We start from the raw sequence: 16,900 nt of genomic DNA, 5'->3' as shown, positions 1-16,900 counted from the left end.
CCATATACTTTCAATAATCTCTAGATTATTTATAATACTAACTACAACAAAAAATGTCATGTAAATAGTTATACTGTATTGTTTAGGGAATAATGACAAGAAAAAGGTCTGTACATGTACAGCACAGATTCAATTCTTTTTTAGTATGATTTCTGTCTTCTGTTGGCTGAATCTATGAACGTGGAACTCACGAATATGGAGAGCCAATATTCACCGCAGCTCTAGAATAATAGAAAAGACATTTTATAAAGGCTTTTATGGTATTACTAAACTTTGGTTCAGTTTAGATTTTGTTAAACTATGTTTCAATCTGTTTGGGGATTTGTCTATTTAATTTTATGCCAATATTTCAAAACGTACCACTAAAGCCTGTGAGGTCTTTTCTGTTTTTCTAGAGCTGCAGTGAATATTTGAAAACACTAGTTACCTGTGTCTATTTAAATGTAAACTTAAATTCAGTTATTCAGCAGCACTAGCCACATTTGAAAAGCCCAATGGCCACAGGTGGCCAATAGCTACTGTATTAGACATGATTAGACAAGATATGGAACATCTCCATCATTACCAAAAGGTAATGCTGTTTTAGAATGTACCTGAAACTGAAACTAAGTGGTTAATAAACCAATCCATTCAAGAGCTTTTGTGGCCAGGCATAGTGGTTCATGCCTATAATCCCAGCACTTTGGGAGGCCAAGGCGTTCGAGACCAGCCTGGCCAAATAGAGAAACCCCGTCTCTATTAAAACTACAAAAATTAGCCAGGTATGGTGGCAGGTGTCGGTAATCCCAGCTACTCAGGAGGCTGAGGCAGGGAGAACTGCTCGAACCTGGGAGGCAGAGGTTGCAGTGAGACGAGATTGCACTACTGCACTCCAGCCTGGGTGACAGAGTGAGACTTCATCTCAAAAAAAAAAGAGCTTTTGCTACTAATACAGTTCAATCCTGTCACTCTGTTCCCATCTGCATTGTTCATTTAGAGTTTAATAACCATCCTCTTTCATCTAAATGTAAAAAGTACAATTCAGGTATGGCATGTTGACTCACACCTGTAATCCAAGCACTTCACGAGGCTGAGGCAGGAGGATTGCTTGAGGCCAGAAGTTTGAGATCAGCCTTGGCAATTCAAAGTGCTAATTGTGGCCCATATAAGAACATATGTATACTAAAAAGAAAAGCATCTTTTCCTCTATATATTCAGAAAAGTGGGGTCTAATTAGGAATCCTGTTACAAATGTGATAATTTAAGTATTTTTACTAGAAGTGGTTTCCAATGTTGAGCTTGCTTTGTTCAGATGACTGAGTTGATTGGACCATGGGCACCTGTATCACCTGACAAAAATATCCCCTAGGCTTTTTTACCCAAGAGGTTTGGAGTTAGTCCTAATAATTACCTTTATTTAAGTGCTCAGTAGTTATCGGGTGCCGCTGCTCTAGGCATGACATCATCATTAGTAACATATTAAAGATTCTAGCAATGACTATTATCAAATAGATGGTCGGGTAGGTTTGGGCCTGTCTCTTGCTTTAGGACACATATTGCAGAATGTCTCTGAGGTGAACCACTGGGGCCCTATATACATAGCAACACCTGACTCAGGGAACAAGCAGCTGGAAGAACAGAAAACATACAGCATCACTGTTGACATAATGGAAAAGGGGAGTGTTTTCTATCTTGTAATGTAACTGGGGCTCCTTGTGACAGTGGTAGTTTTGTGTTGTCAAAAGCCCCCACACCCAAGTGTCAGATGGTACTTTTGGGAATGAAAGTAGAGAACAGGTGGGGGGCAAGTGTTATTCTATGAATAGCCCTGCACATCAGCACAGGACAAATTCTTCACTAATTTTAACATCACTTGCAAATTTTCTAGGAATTTATTTATTTATTTATTTATTTTGAGATGGAGTCTCGCTCTGTCGCCCAGGCTGGAGTGCAGTGGCGCAATCTCCACTCACTGCAAGCTCCGCCTACCGGGTTCACACCATTCTCCTGCCTCAGCCTCTCGTGTAGCTGGGACTACAGGTGCCCGCCACCGCGCCTGGCTAATTTTTGTATTTTTAGTACAGATGGGGTTTCACCGTGTTAGCCAGGATGGTCTCGATCTCCTGACCTCGTGATCCACCCGTCTCAGACTCCCAAAGTGCTGGAATTACAGGCGTGAGCCACCACGCCCGGTGTTTCTAGGAATTTAAATGTCATCAAACTTCAATCTGTTTTACTACATTATTTTTCTATGTGTTTTTATTTTCCTATACATGTTGAAGGGAAAAAAAAAGCCAAGAATAATTATGCTTGTGGACAAGGATAAATATGCATTTAAGGCAACCAACACCAGTTAGATGCCCTAATTAGTGTGACAGGAGACCTGGTGAACAACCAGGGATTTGATAAACCTGCTAATAACAAATTGTACAGTTTCCATGCTACAGTGTGTCAGCATGGAAAGGTGCTCATCCATGAAAGTGTAAAAACACCACACAGTTTTCTCACACATTGTAGCTCTGAGTCTGACTTAGAATAAAGTCTAGTGGACAATGAATGGGCTGAATGGGCTGGCCTAGCTACACAAGCTGGATGCCAGAAGTAGAAGGGCCTATCCAGCTCCTCGGACCTTCATCCTTCCCTTCTCCCTCTATGCTAAAGATTCAATCTTAAGGGCTGACTTCATTAAGTCAGCGCCACCGCCCCCCGCCAGCTGTATACCCTGCCCTGCCCACCTTATTTCATGTAATACAACAACTCTGTGAAGCTAGTAATGGAGATGAGGGATCTGAGACTCACAAAGTTTAAGTGACCTGCTGAAGGTCACACATCCAGGAAATGTGAGAAACAGAATTCAAACCTGGGCTTAGCGAAATGCAAAGTCCATGTTCTTCTTCTATGCTTTTCATCAACTCCCAATTACAGGGACGGATACCTTAAAAAGGCTAATATATCAATATATCTATACAGATGTAGATATACAGATATATCTGAGCTGTTTTTACTCACTTCGGCCACCAAGTGTGCGATTTTTTTTTTCTTTCACCCAAAGCCAATTCTCTAATTCTCTACATACCAACGGGGAGTACTACAATTCAACTCCATTCTGCCATTCACTACTTGGCAGTAGCACAGACCCCACAGGTTAAGGGCTCAGTCCCACAAGACTGCCCTAACTTCAGATGCCAATTGCAACTCCCAGGTTTCCACCTGTATTTCTGACCAACCAGCTATAAATCAGGGGCTCCCCATGAAGTGAACCAGAACATGCCACCCAAAATATGCCACTTTGGCATATTGGTTATTTCGACCTGAAGGTGCTTGAGAGACAGCAGATGTAGGAAGGGCTCTCTGATCTACACCTTTCTACCTTAAAACAGGACATAGACCAGGCACAGTGGCTCACGCCTGTAATCCCAGCACTTTGGAAGACTGAGGCAGGTGGATGATTTGAGGCCAGCAGTTTGAGACCAGCCTGGCCAACATGGCAAAAACCCAACTCTACTAAAAATACAAAAATTAGCCACGTGTGGTAGTGTGTGCCTGTAATCCCAGCTGCTCAGGAGGCTGAGGCACGAGAATCACTTGAACCTGAGGAGTGGAGGTTGCAGTGAGCTGAGATCACACCACTGTGCTCCATCCAGCCTGGGTGACAGAGCAAAATTCTGTAAAAAAAGAAAAAAAAAAAACAAAAAACACCAGGACATAAATTTCCCATGAGAAATGTTCTTTCTTTGTATCTGGCAGATTAGTATATTCTTTTTTTTTTTTTTTTTTTTTTACTTTCAGTTGAACTGGAGGTGAGTCCTGATCATATTACATGAAGCTTTCCACCACTGTGAACAATTAGGCAAGGCATTGGTGACAGAGGGGCATCACTGATAAATACAGAGCAATACTGGGGCAGTAAAGGGGAAGCTACAGAGACATTTGTGTTTCTTCAAATATCAGAAGCTTCCACATCACAGCAGGAGAGCTAAGGACGAGCTCCACCTCCCGAAGGCTTAGTCCAAAACTTCCTGTTGGCATTTGCCCTGAACAAGCCCCCCTGACTTCTGGCATCATCTGCTGGACTATGAGATCCAGCCAGCTTTCCAGGGTATTGGAAACCTTTATTTTACGATCCCCATTATATATGTCAACTGCACCAGCTATGTCCTCCAGCAGGCAGGACTCCTGGTCAATTTGGACATCAACATCTTTTTTGGTGGCAATTTTGTACATAAGGATTACCTTTTCCATCGCAGCCTTTACCAGAGGGAAATCTTGTTTCCTGCAACAATCAATCATTCAGGGCTCCAGCAACTGGTACAAACCTGTGATAAGGTCATCTCGCTCTGAGGACTTTGAGTCTTGCTTGATTCATCAAATTGGACATCTGAATTTTCTTATGCTGCTCAATCTGTTTCTCTTTCTTCTCATAATATTCCATAATCTTTAGTCTTTGGGTTTGCACAAGCCAACCTTTCTCTATGTTGAACTCTTCTTCTGCCTTTGCATCTATTCCTTCTGCTTTCTCATTGGCTTCTTGTTCAACGAAAGCCATCATATGCTTTATCTGCTTTTGCACATCAGCATTGCTGAGAGCCATGGTGAGAGCAATGCTAGCCCAGTGAGCAACAGGCTCAAGTTTAGGTTTGAAGGGTGAGGTGGGAGGAATGGGCAGAGGAAATCCCTGCGCAGATCTTGGTTTCCTTTACTTTTTGAGAACATTCTTATCAACAGAAGTGAGGCATGGAAACTGAGATGAATCTGTACAAACACTAAAATAAGTCTTATCTTCCATTAATTTTCACCATATATTTCCTAGTCATTTTCCCACAGTTCACTGTGCATAGCCCAAGACCCTTTGCCTTGTCTTGTCACAGCTCTACAATTTATCATTCTTTGTTAACATGGTATGTAAGCGCTCAGGTCTGTCGGCTTCTTTGGGTCTTCATTTCTCTTCTATGAAGGTTCCCCTGCCATGTAAAAGTGTGAATGTCAAATAAAATGTGTATCCTTATCTCCTGTTAACCTGCCTTTTCTCAGTTTAATCCTTAGGTACAGCCACAAAACCTAAGAAGGTAGAGGAAAAGTCTTCCCTCCCCTTTACCACAAGCACCTCCTTGGGTTTAATAATTTGGAAGAACAGCTCACAGAACTCAGGAAAGTGCTTCATTTACCATTACCAGTTTATTATAAAGGATTATCTTCAGGAATAGCCAAATGGAAGAGATGCATTGAGCAGGGCATCGGGGGAGGGGTGCAAAGCCTCCATGCCCTCTCCTGGTGTACCACTGTCCCAAGAACTTAATGTGGTCACCAACTTGGGAGCTCTTCAAACCCCGTCAGTTAAGGGTTTTTTTAGTTTTTGTTTGTTTGTTTGTTTTTCAGACAGGGTCTTCCTCTGTCACTCAGGCTAGAGTGCAGTAGTGCAATCATGGCTCAGTATAGCCTCAACCTCCCAGGCTCAAGTGATTCTCCCACCTCAGCCTCCTGAGTAGCTGGGACTACAGGTGTGCACCACCACGCCCAGCTAATTTTTGTATTTTTTGAAGAGACAGGGTTTTGCCATGTTTCCCAGGCTGGTCTCAAACTCCTGCCTTAAGTGATTGTCCCCACTTAGCCTCTCAAAGTGCTGGAATTACAAGTGTGAGCTTGTATTAGTCAGTGTTCTCTAGAGGGACAGAATTAATGGAATAAATATAGAGAGCCCAGTGTGTCCAGGTGGATATGAAAACTTCCAGTTCTACATATATGATAACTTCCATATATATATGGGAGTTTATTAAGTATTAACTCACACGGTCATGAGGTCCCACAATAGGCTGTCTACAGGCTGAACGGCAAGGAGAGCAGTCTGAGTTCCAAAACTGAAGAACTTGGAGTCTAATGTTTGAGAGCAGGAAGCGTCCAGCACGGGAGAAAGATGTAGGCTGGGAGGCTACACCAGTCTCTGTTTTCACATTTTTCTGCCTGCTTATATTCTAGCTACGCTGGCAGATGATTAGATTGTGCCCACCCGGAATAAGGTGGGTCTGCCTTTCCCAGCCCACTGACTCAAATGTTAATTTCCTCTGGCAACACCCTCACAGAGACACCCAGGATCAATACTTTCTATCCTTCAATCCAATGAAGTTGACACTCAGTATTAACCATCACAAGTCCATCCCTTGTCAACCTGAGCCCATATACATCTCCTGAGATCATACAAATCTTCAAATAAGGACAATAATAAGGTCATAATTATGCCTAGCATAATACAACTATCCTTTGCACAACCGGAAATGCAACAATCCGCAACCCAAATACTATTTCATAAAGTTAACAATACCTAAATGCCGATGAGAAGTAAATAAATCTTATGTCACATGCTAAAGGAAAAAGGAAATAAAATGAAGATATTGTCTTAGTACAAGCATATACAGGCACAAACATGTTTTTAATGAAAGAAGGAGGAAATACTCATGACAACTACAGTCCTCGTTTCTGCAGCTGGTCACGTTGTCATAGCTGGTATTGATGACTACCTTCTTCTACTACCCATTCTGTATTATTTTTGCCTTCAGCAAGCACCTCAGCAGGTCATGGTTTTTTTCCTGGTGGAGTGACCCAAACCTTCATTCCCGAAGGGTCTGGGTCATTTGTAGTCCTGCCTGAATTGGCTTATTGTAGTTTCTCACTGACTTTAATCAAAGGGCATGGTAACACTAAGAGACACCCTAATGGATCTCCTGTATTCCATGCATACTCTTCCTTAACTCCATTGTGGAGTGGTAGACTGATTTCAGTAGTAGACCGAGACTTGATAGTCTAGGTCAATAACCCCAGCCAACACTGTAACTGCCTTCTTGGACTGTTGACTTAAAGGTAGGAGGAGCCCATGGACAGGAATGGAGAAAAATGCATTTGCCAAATCAATGGCTGCATACCAGGTACCAGGAGGTGTGTAAATTTGCTCAAGCAATGAAAACACATCTGGTACAGCAGCTGCACTTGGAGTCACCACTTGGTTAGGCTTACGATAATCCACTGTCATTCTGCAGGATCCATCTGTCTTCTCCACAGGCCAAATGGGAGACAGCTGAACAAGGATGTGGTGGGAATCACCACCCCTGCATCTTTCGAGTCCTTGATGGTAGCACTAATCTCCATGATCCCTCCAGGGATGCAATATTGTTTTTGATTTACTATTCTTCTAAGAAGAGGCAGCTCTAATGGCTTCCATTTGGCCTTTCCCACCATAATAGCCCTCATTCTACCAGCCAATGTGGGGGTTCTGCCAGCCACTAAGTATGTCTATGCCAATTATGCATTCTGGCACTGGGAAAATGACCACAGGATGAGTCCGGGGACCCACTGGACCCACTGTAACTAGAACCTGAGCTAAAACTCCATTAATTACCTGACCTCCATAAGCCCCTACTTTAACTGGAGGACCACAATGATGTTTTGGGTCCCCTGGAATCAACGTCAGCTCAGAGCCAGTGTCCAGTAGTCCCCTAAATGTCTGATCATTTCCCTTTCCCAAATTCACAGTTACCCTGCTAAAAGGCTACACAGTTACCCTGCTAAAAGGTCTCCTGGGGGAATGATGGGAGAAAGATTCACTGCATAAATTGTTCGTAATGTAGTGGGGTCCTTCCTTAAGGGGACATGGCCTCCCCTTCATTCAAGGGATTCTGGGTCTGTAAACTGACTCAAATCTGGAAACTGATTGAGGGGCCATGATTCTCTGTTTTCATAATTCAAATTAGTCTTTTTTCCATTTGACCTAGAAGTTTTCTGCTTATATAAATTAAGTAAGAATGCAGTAGGCTTCCTATGAATTCATTTTCTAAGAACACTGTGATTAATTAGCCAATACCACAGCTCTATGTGAGTCAGACTATTCTGATTGCTTCTTTGCCTCTGCTGTCCATTACGGTAGCTATGTCCACCTTGCCTTTGACAGTTGAGTGCTGCCACTTGGCCACTGCCACCTCGGAATCCAATTATTCCCATTGTATTTAAATTTTGTAGTTGAGTGACTGCGGTTCCCACCGTTAGATCTCACATACAGAGAAGAGCAATTACAGGGCTCTTCAAAGATGCGGGTGCTGCCTTCACAAATCTATTTTGCAAGGCATTAGTCAAGGATATATATTCTGGACCCTCCCAGCTGGGATGAGTAGGTCTAAAATGACTAATCCACTCCATCATCTCAATCTCCCTAAGCCTTTGGATCCCTTCTCCTACATTAAATCAAGGGAGATCAGGCATTTCCAGTTCACTCACAGTGGGCCATCTTTTAATCCATATTTCAGCTAACCAAGCAAATAAACTATTAGAACCTTTTTAACTCCCCAAGCTGCAACATTAAATGCAGAGTCCCTACTTAGTGGGCCCAAATCAATAAACTCAGCCTGATCCAACTCTATGTTCCTTCCACCATTATCCCACACCCTTAATATCCATTCCCATGTCTGTTGTCCAGATTTTTGTTTAAATAAATTAGAAAATTCATGAGGCTCTTTTCGAATGTAGCACACCTCCTCATAGGTCATACTCTCAACCTCATCTCATTAGCATGTGTTCTATTGTTGAAAGGAGCTTGTTATGAATAACAAACAATGTTCTTATCACTCAGGAAATTCTAAATTCTAAATGTTTCAGAAGCTTTGTGTGAGCAACTAGGCACAAGGACCAAATATATATTCTTCATTGTTTCACCATATATATATATATATGTAAAATAAAGGCCTGGCATGGTGGCTCACACTTGTAATCTCAGCACTTTGGGAGGCCAAGATGGGAGAAATGCTTGAGCATAGGAGTTTGAGACCAGCCTGGGCAACAAAGCAAGACATTGTCTCTACAAAAAATAAAAGTAAAAAAAAATTAGCCAGCTGTGATGGCCTGTGCTCACAGTCCTAGCTATTCAGGAGGCTGAGGTGGGAGAATCACTTGAGATAGGGGAAGTCAAGTCTTCATTGAGCTGTAATTGTGCCACTGCACTCCAGCCTGGATGACAGAGTGAGATCCTATCTCTAAAAATATAAAGCTGGGCTCAGTAGCTCATGCCTGTAAATAATCCCAGCACTTTGGGAGGCAGAGGCGGGTGCATTGCTTGAGCCCAGGAGTCTGAGACCAGTTGGGAAACATGGTGAAACCTTGTCTCTACAAAAAAAACTAGCCAGGTATGGTGGCACACACCTGTAGTCCCAACTACTTGGGGGGCTGGGGCACGAGGACTGCTTGAGCCCAGGAAGTTGAGGCTGCAGTGAGCTGAGATTGCACCACTGCACGCCAGCCGGGGTGACAGAGCAAGACCATGTCTCAAAATAAACAAACTAACAAAAATAAAATAGACCATGAAAATAAACAGTGTATTACTGAGCTATACATAATATTCTACTTTTATCCATTTGTCCTTGGATTTGTAAAAGTCTTCACACAAAAAGCTTAGAAAGAGCCCAAAATGTGAAACATGAAGGCAGGGCAGTACCAGCAGAGCCAGGTGAGTACCAGCATCCCTGAATCCTCATCCTCCCATTCTCTTCTAGATCTCCTTGGGCACAGTAGAGAAATCACTTACATCAGATGCTGAGCTCTCTATGAAGATGATCTAAAGGTGATTATTCATCTTTTCATCCAGGTGTGTATCCCAGGTCTTGGGTGGTGAAAAAGATTATCTCCTTAACCAAATTCTGCTCAGACTCCCCTGAATTTCTCAAGTAGTCCTTGAGTTTTGGACTTCCATGTTCTTCTCTGTATTGTCCAATTTCAGCAAAGAATCCTGATAAGTTGGTTTAGCCAGAATCCCCCATCCTTCTTGTATCATCATTCTTTACATCTGATCAGCTTCCTCATCCTCCACCATCCCCCGGGTGATGTCTAATTACCCTGGCCTGTCTTCAGCAAGAATCCTGTTAGGTCCCTTTAGCCAGAATTCCATGTCACTCTTGATGTTTCCTTTTAGTAATTTTCTACCCACTGACCCCACCCTTTGGCTATAAAATTCCTTTTTTTTTTTTAAGCATCTACATGTAAGCCAAAAATAAAATTATTTAGCCCCAGCCATCTGAATGGACCCCTACTGTTGGCCAAGGGCATTCCAGAGTTAACCTGAAATACTAGGTCACGCCATGCTAGGAAGTGGGGGTCAGACATGACTTATCATACTTCTCTCACTTTTGGAATTCAGGAAAAGCCAACAAGCATTAGCATCAATGTAGACCTTAAGTCTGGTAAGAAACATTTACAGTCTGTTCTCTCTGAAGCCTGCTACTTGAAAGCTTCATCTGCATGATAAAACCTTGGTCTATAAAACCCCTTATTATAATCCAGACATACGTTCCTTTCTATGGATAGTAACTCTTTCAGTGAATTGCCAATCAGAAAATGTTTAAATCAACCTACTACCAGGAAGCCTGCTTCACCCCACCTTTGAGTTTTCCCACCCTTCCAGATTGAACCACTGGAAATACTGCATGTATTGACTGCTGTATTAGATCTCCCTAAACTGTATAAAATCAACCTGCACCCTGATCACCCTGGGCACATGTCATCAGGTCCTTCTGAAGCTGTGTCATGGGCACATTCTTAACCTTGGCAAAATAAACTTTCGTTAAAATCTGTGGATGTTAATAAGATTATTAAAATTAAATAAGAACTGACCAAATGGGGTCCAGATTCTAACATTCTTTTTTGTTTTCAATAGGAAGATGGCTGTCATCTCTTTATTAACGTGTTAGCAAAGCTTGGTTAATAGGCACTTTCCTCCCACGTCATAAATGTAAGTATTTGCTTAAGAGCACAAACCATGAATCTTCCCGGAATGTGGACAAGTATTTTGCAGTCATGAGCTATGATATTCTCTTAGATTTCTGACCCATTTCTCCTAAGCTGCTGCAGGCTACAGTCTGCTTTTTTTTCATATATATATATATATATATACACATATATATATATCTGAGTCTGGTGGTGGCTCATGTCTATAATCCCAGGACTTTGGGAGGCCAACGCAGAAGGATTGCTTGAGGCCAGGAGTTTGAGACCAGACTGGGCAATATAGTGAGTCCCCGTCTCTACAAAAAATTTAGAACTTAGGCAGATGTGGTGGTGCACACATGTAGTCTCAGCTGCTTGCGGGGACTGAGGTGGGAGAATCACCTGAGTCTGGGAGGACCAGGCTGCATGAGCTAAGATCGCACTGCTGCACTCCAGCCTGGGCAACAAATTAAGATGCTGTCTGAAAAAGAAAATATCTCTATCTATACCTATATCTATATCTATCTATCTAGTTACATGTTTTTTTTTTTTTTTTTGAGATGGAGTCTCACTCTATCTTGCCCAGGCTGGAGTGCAGTAGCGTGATCTCAGTTCACTGCAGCCTCCACCCACTGGGTTCAAGCGATTCTCCTGCCTCAGCCTCCCAAGGAGCTGGAACTACAGGTGTGTGCCACCACACCCAACTAATTTTTTTGTATTTTTAGTAGAGATGGGGTTTTACCATATTGGCGAGGCTGGTCTTGAACTCCTAACCTCAAGTGGTCTGCCCACCTCAGCCTCCCAAAGTGCTGGGATTTCAGGCGTGAGCCACCATGTCCAGCCTAGTAACTTTTTTTTTTGAGACAGAGTCTTGCTCTGTTGCCCAGGCTGGAGCGCAGTGGCATGATCTCGGCTCACTGCAACCTATACCTCCTGAGTTCAAGCAATTCTCCTGCCTCAGTCTCCTGAGTAGCTGGGATTACAGGTGCATGCCACCACACCTGGCTAATTTTTATATTTTTAGTAGAGATGAGGTTTCACCATATTGGTCAGGCTGGTCTCGAACTCCTAACTTCATGATCCACCCTCCTTAGCTTCCCAAAGTTCTGGGATTACAGGCGTGAGCCACTGTATCCGGCCTGACTTCCCTGTTTTTTTAAAGACAGGGTCTCACTCTGTCCCCCAGACTGGATCTTCTTCTACCTGTCTGTCTAGTTATACATGTGTTGTGTGTGTGATGTCTATAAAAAGAGATCTAATTAATTGACTTAAGGAAGGATAAGCACTTGGATCAAATACGTTTTAAAGGGAAGATGAAAGCTGTGGTACCTTTTAGTTCTCATAGCTTTAATCTTTGAGAAATAAAAACAGTCTTAAAGATTATTGGTAAAATGCAGAAGTCATCAAAATGTAAATTTTTGCCTAGGGTTAAAGGATTGTTTTGAATCAGATAAGATAAACCTAAAGGTTTAAACGAGTTGTGGAATGATTGTAAGAATTAATCTTGCAAAAGAAATTCTGTGTGTGAACAGACTGACTAAATTCGAAAGGGTATTACATGGACTGGGCATGGTGGCTCATGCCTGTAATCCCAGTACTTTGGGAGGCCAAGGCAAGCAGATCACCTGAGGACAGGAGTTCTAGATCAGCCTGGTCAACATGGCAAAATCCCATCTCTACTAAAAATAAAATATGAGCCAGGTGTGGTGGTACATGCCCGTAATCCAAGCTACTCAGGAGTCTGAAGCAGGAGAATTGCTTGAAACCGGGAGGCGGAAGTTGCAGTGAGCTGAGATCGTGCTGTTGCACTCCAACCTAGGCAACAGAGCAAGACTCCATATCCAAAAAAAAGGGAGGGGGGTGTTATATGGTTTTTCTGCAAATTGAGAATTAAAATAAAAGCATAACAAGGTACTCTTAAGGCACTAATCTGCTCTTCAGCAAAATTCGTAAAGGGTTATAAAAGGTTTTTGCTTTTTTAAAAATTTCCAAGTCATCATTTTGGCAAAACAAATAAGGTAATCTGGTATTCTCTTTCATAACATCAAGTGCTTTAAGCCTCTAATATATTTAACAGTCTTCTCCAAATCAAACTTCAGTTTCAAAATTGTCCTTCTTGATGGCTAGTTTTTGGATGCTACAGACGGCCCCTGGGGCATACAGAAGAGAGGTAAACAGGATTACCTGATATGTTTAGGTACATGGGATTGCCAAAATGATGTTTAATCTTCCTCAGGTTATATTTTAGGGAATAATATTAATATATGTTCCAAAATTTATGGGATTTCTGAAATTCTAAGGTCTGACTATAGGCTAGCAATCACAATTAAGGTTGTTATGTTAAGTTTTTTGTCTTGTCTTGATCCTCTTCAAAGGATGGTTTATAATCAGCTATAGAACTTTGACAGGTGCTTTCAAATGCAGGTTTCTGATAACTTTTGAGATTGTGACATTGGAATAAAAGAAAAACGTAAGGGCTCATGAAGAGCTGAATTGTTCACAAATATCAAGCAAAACAAGAATTAACTGAATGGACTGAACTAATAGAAAACTGAAGTAAGTTTTTTTTCTTTTTTGAGACAGAGCCTTGCTCTGCTGCCCAGGCTGGAGTGCAATGGTGTAATCTCAGCTCACTGCAACCTCTGCCTCCCAGGTTCAAATGATTCTCCTGCCGTCACAATCTATACATCTGACAAAGGACTAATATCCAGACTCTATTACAAACTCAAATGAATTAGCAAGAAAAAAAAATCCTATCAAAGAGTGGGCTAAGGACATGAATAAACAATTCTCAAAAGAAGACATACAAATGGCCAACAAACATATGAAAAAAAGCTCAACATCACTAATGATCAGGGGAATGCAAAGCAAAACCACAATGCAATACCACTTTACTTCTGCAAGAATGACTATAATCAAAAAATCAAAAAACAATAGATGCTGGTGTGGATGCGGTGATCAGGGAACACTTTTACACTGCTGGTGGGAATGTAAACTAGTACAGACACTATGGAAAAGAGTGTGGAGATTCCTTAAAGAACTAAAAATAGAACTACCATTTGATCCAGCAATCCCACTACTGGGCATCTACCCAGTGTAATAAAAGTCTTTATACAAAAAAGATACTTGCACATGCATGTTTATAGTGGTACAATTCACAATTGCAAAATTGTGGAACCAACCCAAATGCCCATCAATCAATGAGTGAATAAAGAAACTGTGGCGTGTGTGTGTGTGTGTGTGTGTGTGTGTGTATATATATATGATGGAATACTACTCAGCCATAAAAAGGAGTGAATTAACGGCATTCACAGTGACCTGGATGAGACTGGAGACTATTATTCTAAGTGAAGTAACTCAGGAATGGAAAAGCAAACATTGTGCATTCTCACTGATTTGTGGTAGCTAACCTATGAGGACACAAAAGCATAAGAATGATACAATAGGCTGGGAACGGTTGCTCACGCCTGTAATCCTGACACTTTGGGAGGCCAAGGCAGGCATATCACAAGGTCAGGAGTTCGAGACCAGCCTGGCCAACATGGTGAAACCCTGTCTCTACTAAAAATACAAAAATTACCCAGGCACGGTGGTGGGTGCCTGTAATCTCAGCTACTCAGGAGGCTGAGGCAGGATAATTGCTTGAACCCAGGAGGTGGAGGTTGCAGTGAGCCAAGATTACGCCATTGCACTCCAGCCTGGGTAACAGAGCAGGACTCCATCTCAAAAAAAAAAAAAGAATGATATAATGGACTTTGGGAACTTGGGGGGAAGGGTAGGAGGGAGGTGAGGAATAAAAGACTACGAATAGGATGCAATGTATACTGCTCGGGTGATGGGTGCACCAAAATCTCACAAATTACCACTGAAGAACTTATGTAACCAAATATGACCAATAAAGAACTTACTCATGTAACCAAATATGATCTGTACCCCAATAAGCTATGGAAAAAATAAAGAAAAATGAAATTCAAGTTTGAATACATCATTGCATTGCATTAGTTTGATAGGGCTGCACTGCATTAGTTTGATAGGGTAACAACGTACCACAGAGTGGCTAAAAAAAAAAAAAATCCATTTTCTTTGCAATAGGACGCAACTGGAGAAACTGGTTGTTTTACCAAGGCTTTGACTGGAAGGGTATGCTTCCCTTTAAGGAGTCAAGCTTGACTTGCAGAACTGATAAAAGCCTGTTGGGAAAACTGGCCTGATACGTTGTCTATACAGTCCCCACACCAGGTTGCTAATTTGTGGTGAGTAAAGAATGTCACTTTCTAACAGATCCAGGAACCCCATGCTCTTGGGATCTCAAGAGGAGAGGCATTTACCCAACTTTCAGGTATTTGAGGGTACTAGCCCCTGGCAGGGCTCAGCTTTAGAAAGTCTTATCTGAGATTCCTTGTGGAACAGAGTTTCATCAAAGCCAGTCTAAAAGGCCTATGTAAAAATAATTATCTTTGCTGCACTTTATGCAAATAATCAGGTCAAATATAAGACTAAAGTCTATTTTGCAAACAACTCAGTCCTATCATGATTTGTTTTTAGCAAAAATGAGGACTGGGGAGAAAGAAATTATATTTCAAAACTTAAATATTTGTCATTAAATTCTAGACTTTTTAGATTCGCTGTTTTTAAGTTTTTGCCCACATTTTAGACTAACCCTGTTTATTCCTGTGAACCAATCAGCAATCTCTGGCTGTAGCTCATAAGGAACAAAAGGGGATGGGTAATGTAAAAATCTGGATCACTATTCAGGTTCTGAGAAACTATCCTACACATCCTGCCATTTGGGAAAATAAGACCAAGGGAGTTAACCAAAGCCAAGCCCCATGCACCCAAATCTTAGCAAGAATAAATATAGCCACCACTTATCTGGGCATGTCACAGACATCCTTTTCTCTCCCTTGTTAGAGGAGGACTCAATTCCACCTTAGCATTTGGCTTATCATAAGGAGTCTATGCAACCCCCTCCCCCGCAGACACATTTTTGTCCCAAACTCAATTCCAAGCTTTGGGTCAAAGCTCCAGGAAAGAAAGCTGGATCTGAAGGATCCAGGTGCAGGCAATAACAGAAGTTAAAAGGCACAGCACAGGTAAGCATGACTGATTCCTGCCAATTAAGCCAAGCTTCCCAATTCATGAAAAAAGGTCATGCTGATATCCATGGCATAAATGAAGTCTAAGGAACTCAATGGCTACTGACAGCAGGGGAGATAGGGCGTACATGAGTAAGAGTATATATTCCCAGCCCCTAGGCTCCCCGGTTAACATTAGTGAAAGCTGCTTTGATAGCCATGGATGGCACCCTGATGTGGTCCCTGAGACTCAGGGATATAAGGATGGAAGAAAGAAAGAGGGATGCCTCACTTCTCATGTACACTGGGTATTTGCTAGGAAGAGATGGGAATGTGGGATGCCTCACTCCCCTCTTTCTATTAATAGAGGAGTAGCCATTCATCTTCAAGCTGTACCCCTTTCAAATGCATCCTGAACCCCAGAATTCCTTTGGGGGAGAAAAGTCATTTTCTTTCCTCTTTCCTCCTCTGTCCTTCCTTCACAGATAGGTATTGTATCTCGGTACTACGGGATACTCCCTTTGGATACATCCTCCAAACTGGAAAAAGTTACTTTCCCAAACCTTAAACTGGTTAACTTAAGATTGGACTCAGGGGAAGGGAACCCAGAAGCCCAACATGCCAGCAAAAGAGTAAAAGGTTTTTTTCGTTTTTATTTTATTTTTTTTTTTTTTACCACTCAGGCTTTTGGCTCCCCACTCCCTGTGCAAACTAGTAAAAGGTCTCAGGATCTTTGAGCTGTCCTTACCCACCGTCCTTATTTCCTTTTGATACATGTTTTCTAATAAGCCAGTTTATCTCTTCTCACTTTCAGGCCATTAAACTCCAAATAGTCATGCAACCAGAGCACCAGAGGATGGCCCCTTCTACAGGGAACCCTGAGATGGGCCTCAGAGGGAGATCTGACTGCCATTTTCCCAAAACAGCGCCCCCGTCAGCTGGAAGCAGTTAAGATCATTCCTCGTTCTTATCCTTATTCTAATGGCAGCTAGATGTACTTGTTTTTTTTTTCTTTTTTTGAGAGGGAATCTCGCTCTATCGCCCAGGCTGGAGTGCAGTGGCGCGATCTCGGCTCACTGCAAGCTCCGCCTCCCGGGTTCACGCCATTCTCC

The 16,900-nt window shown here is 42.1% G+C and overlaps 1 protein-coding gene and 2 pseudogenes across 3 annotated transcripts in view; 1 reads left to right on the top strand and 2 right to left on the bottom strand.

Annotated features, from left to right (window-relative positions):
• Nucleotides 1-16,900, bottom strand: part of LOC105534249 (chromosome unknown open reading frame, human C12orf56) — a 126,416-nt gene that overhangs the window by 73,132 nt on the left and 36,384 nt on the right. Inside the window, exon 3 of the mRNA XM_011972932.1 lies at nucleotides 4,444-4,583. Within this exon, the coding sequence (XP_011828322.1) occupies nucleotides 4,444-4,583 (140 nt within the window). The remainder of the gene's footprint in view (nucleotides 1-4,443; nucleotides 4,584-16,900) is intronic.
• Nucleotides 3,767-4,677, bottom strand: LOC105534226 (annotated as a pseudogene). Its single transcript, XR_001005234.1, has one exon. The product of XR_001005234.1 is annotated as a V-type proton ATPase subunit E 1 pseudogene (transcript).
• The window catches only part of LOC105534228, a 43,341-nt pseudogene continuing 43,092 nt past the window's right edge, over nucleotides 16,652-16,900 (top strand). Inside the window, exon 1 of the transcript XR_001005235.1 lies at nucleotides 16,652-16,735. The product of XR_001005235.1 is annotated as a 40S ribosomal protein S11-like (transcript). The remainder of the gene's footprint in view (nucleotides 16,736-16,900) is intronic.

This window comes from Mandrillus leucophaeus, unplaced genomic scaffold (genome assembly GCF_000951045.1).
Source record: "Mandrillus leucophaeus isolate KB7577 unplaced genomic scaffold, Mleu.le_1.0 Scaffold132, whole genome shotgun sequence".
Classification (NCBI taxonomy): Eukaryota; Metazoa; Chordata; class Mammalia; order Primates; family Cercopithecidae; genus Mandrillus; species Mandrillus leucophaeus.
Note: the sequence above shows the minus strand (reverse complement) of the source record. Positions and strands in the feature narration are given on the sequence as shown.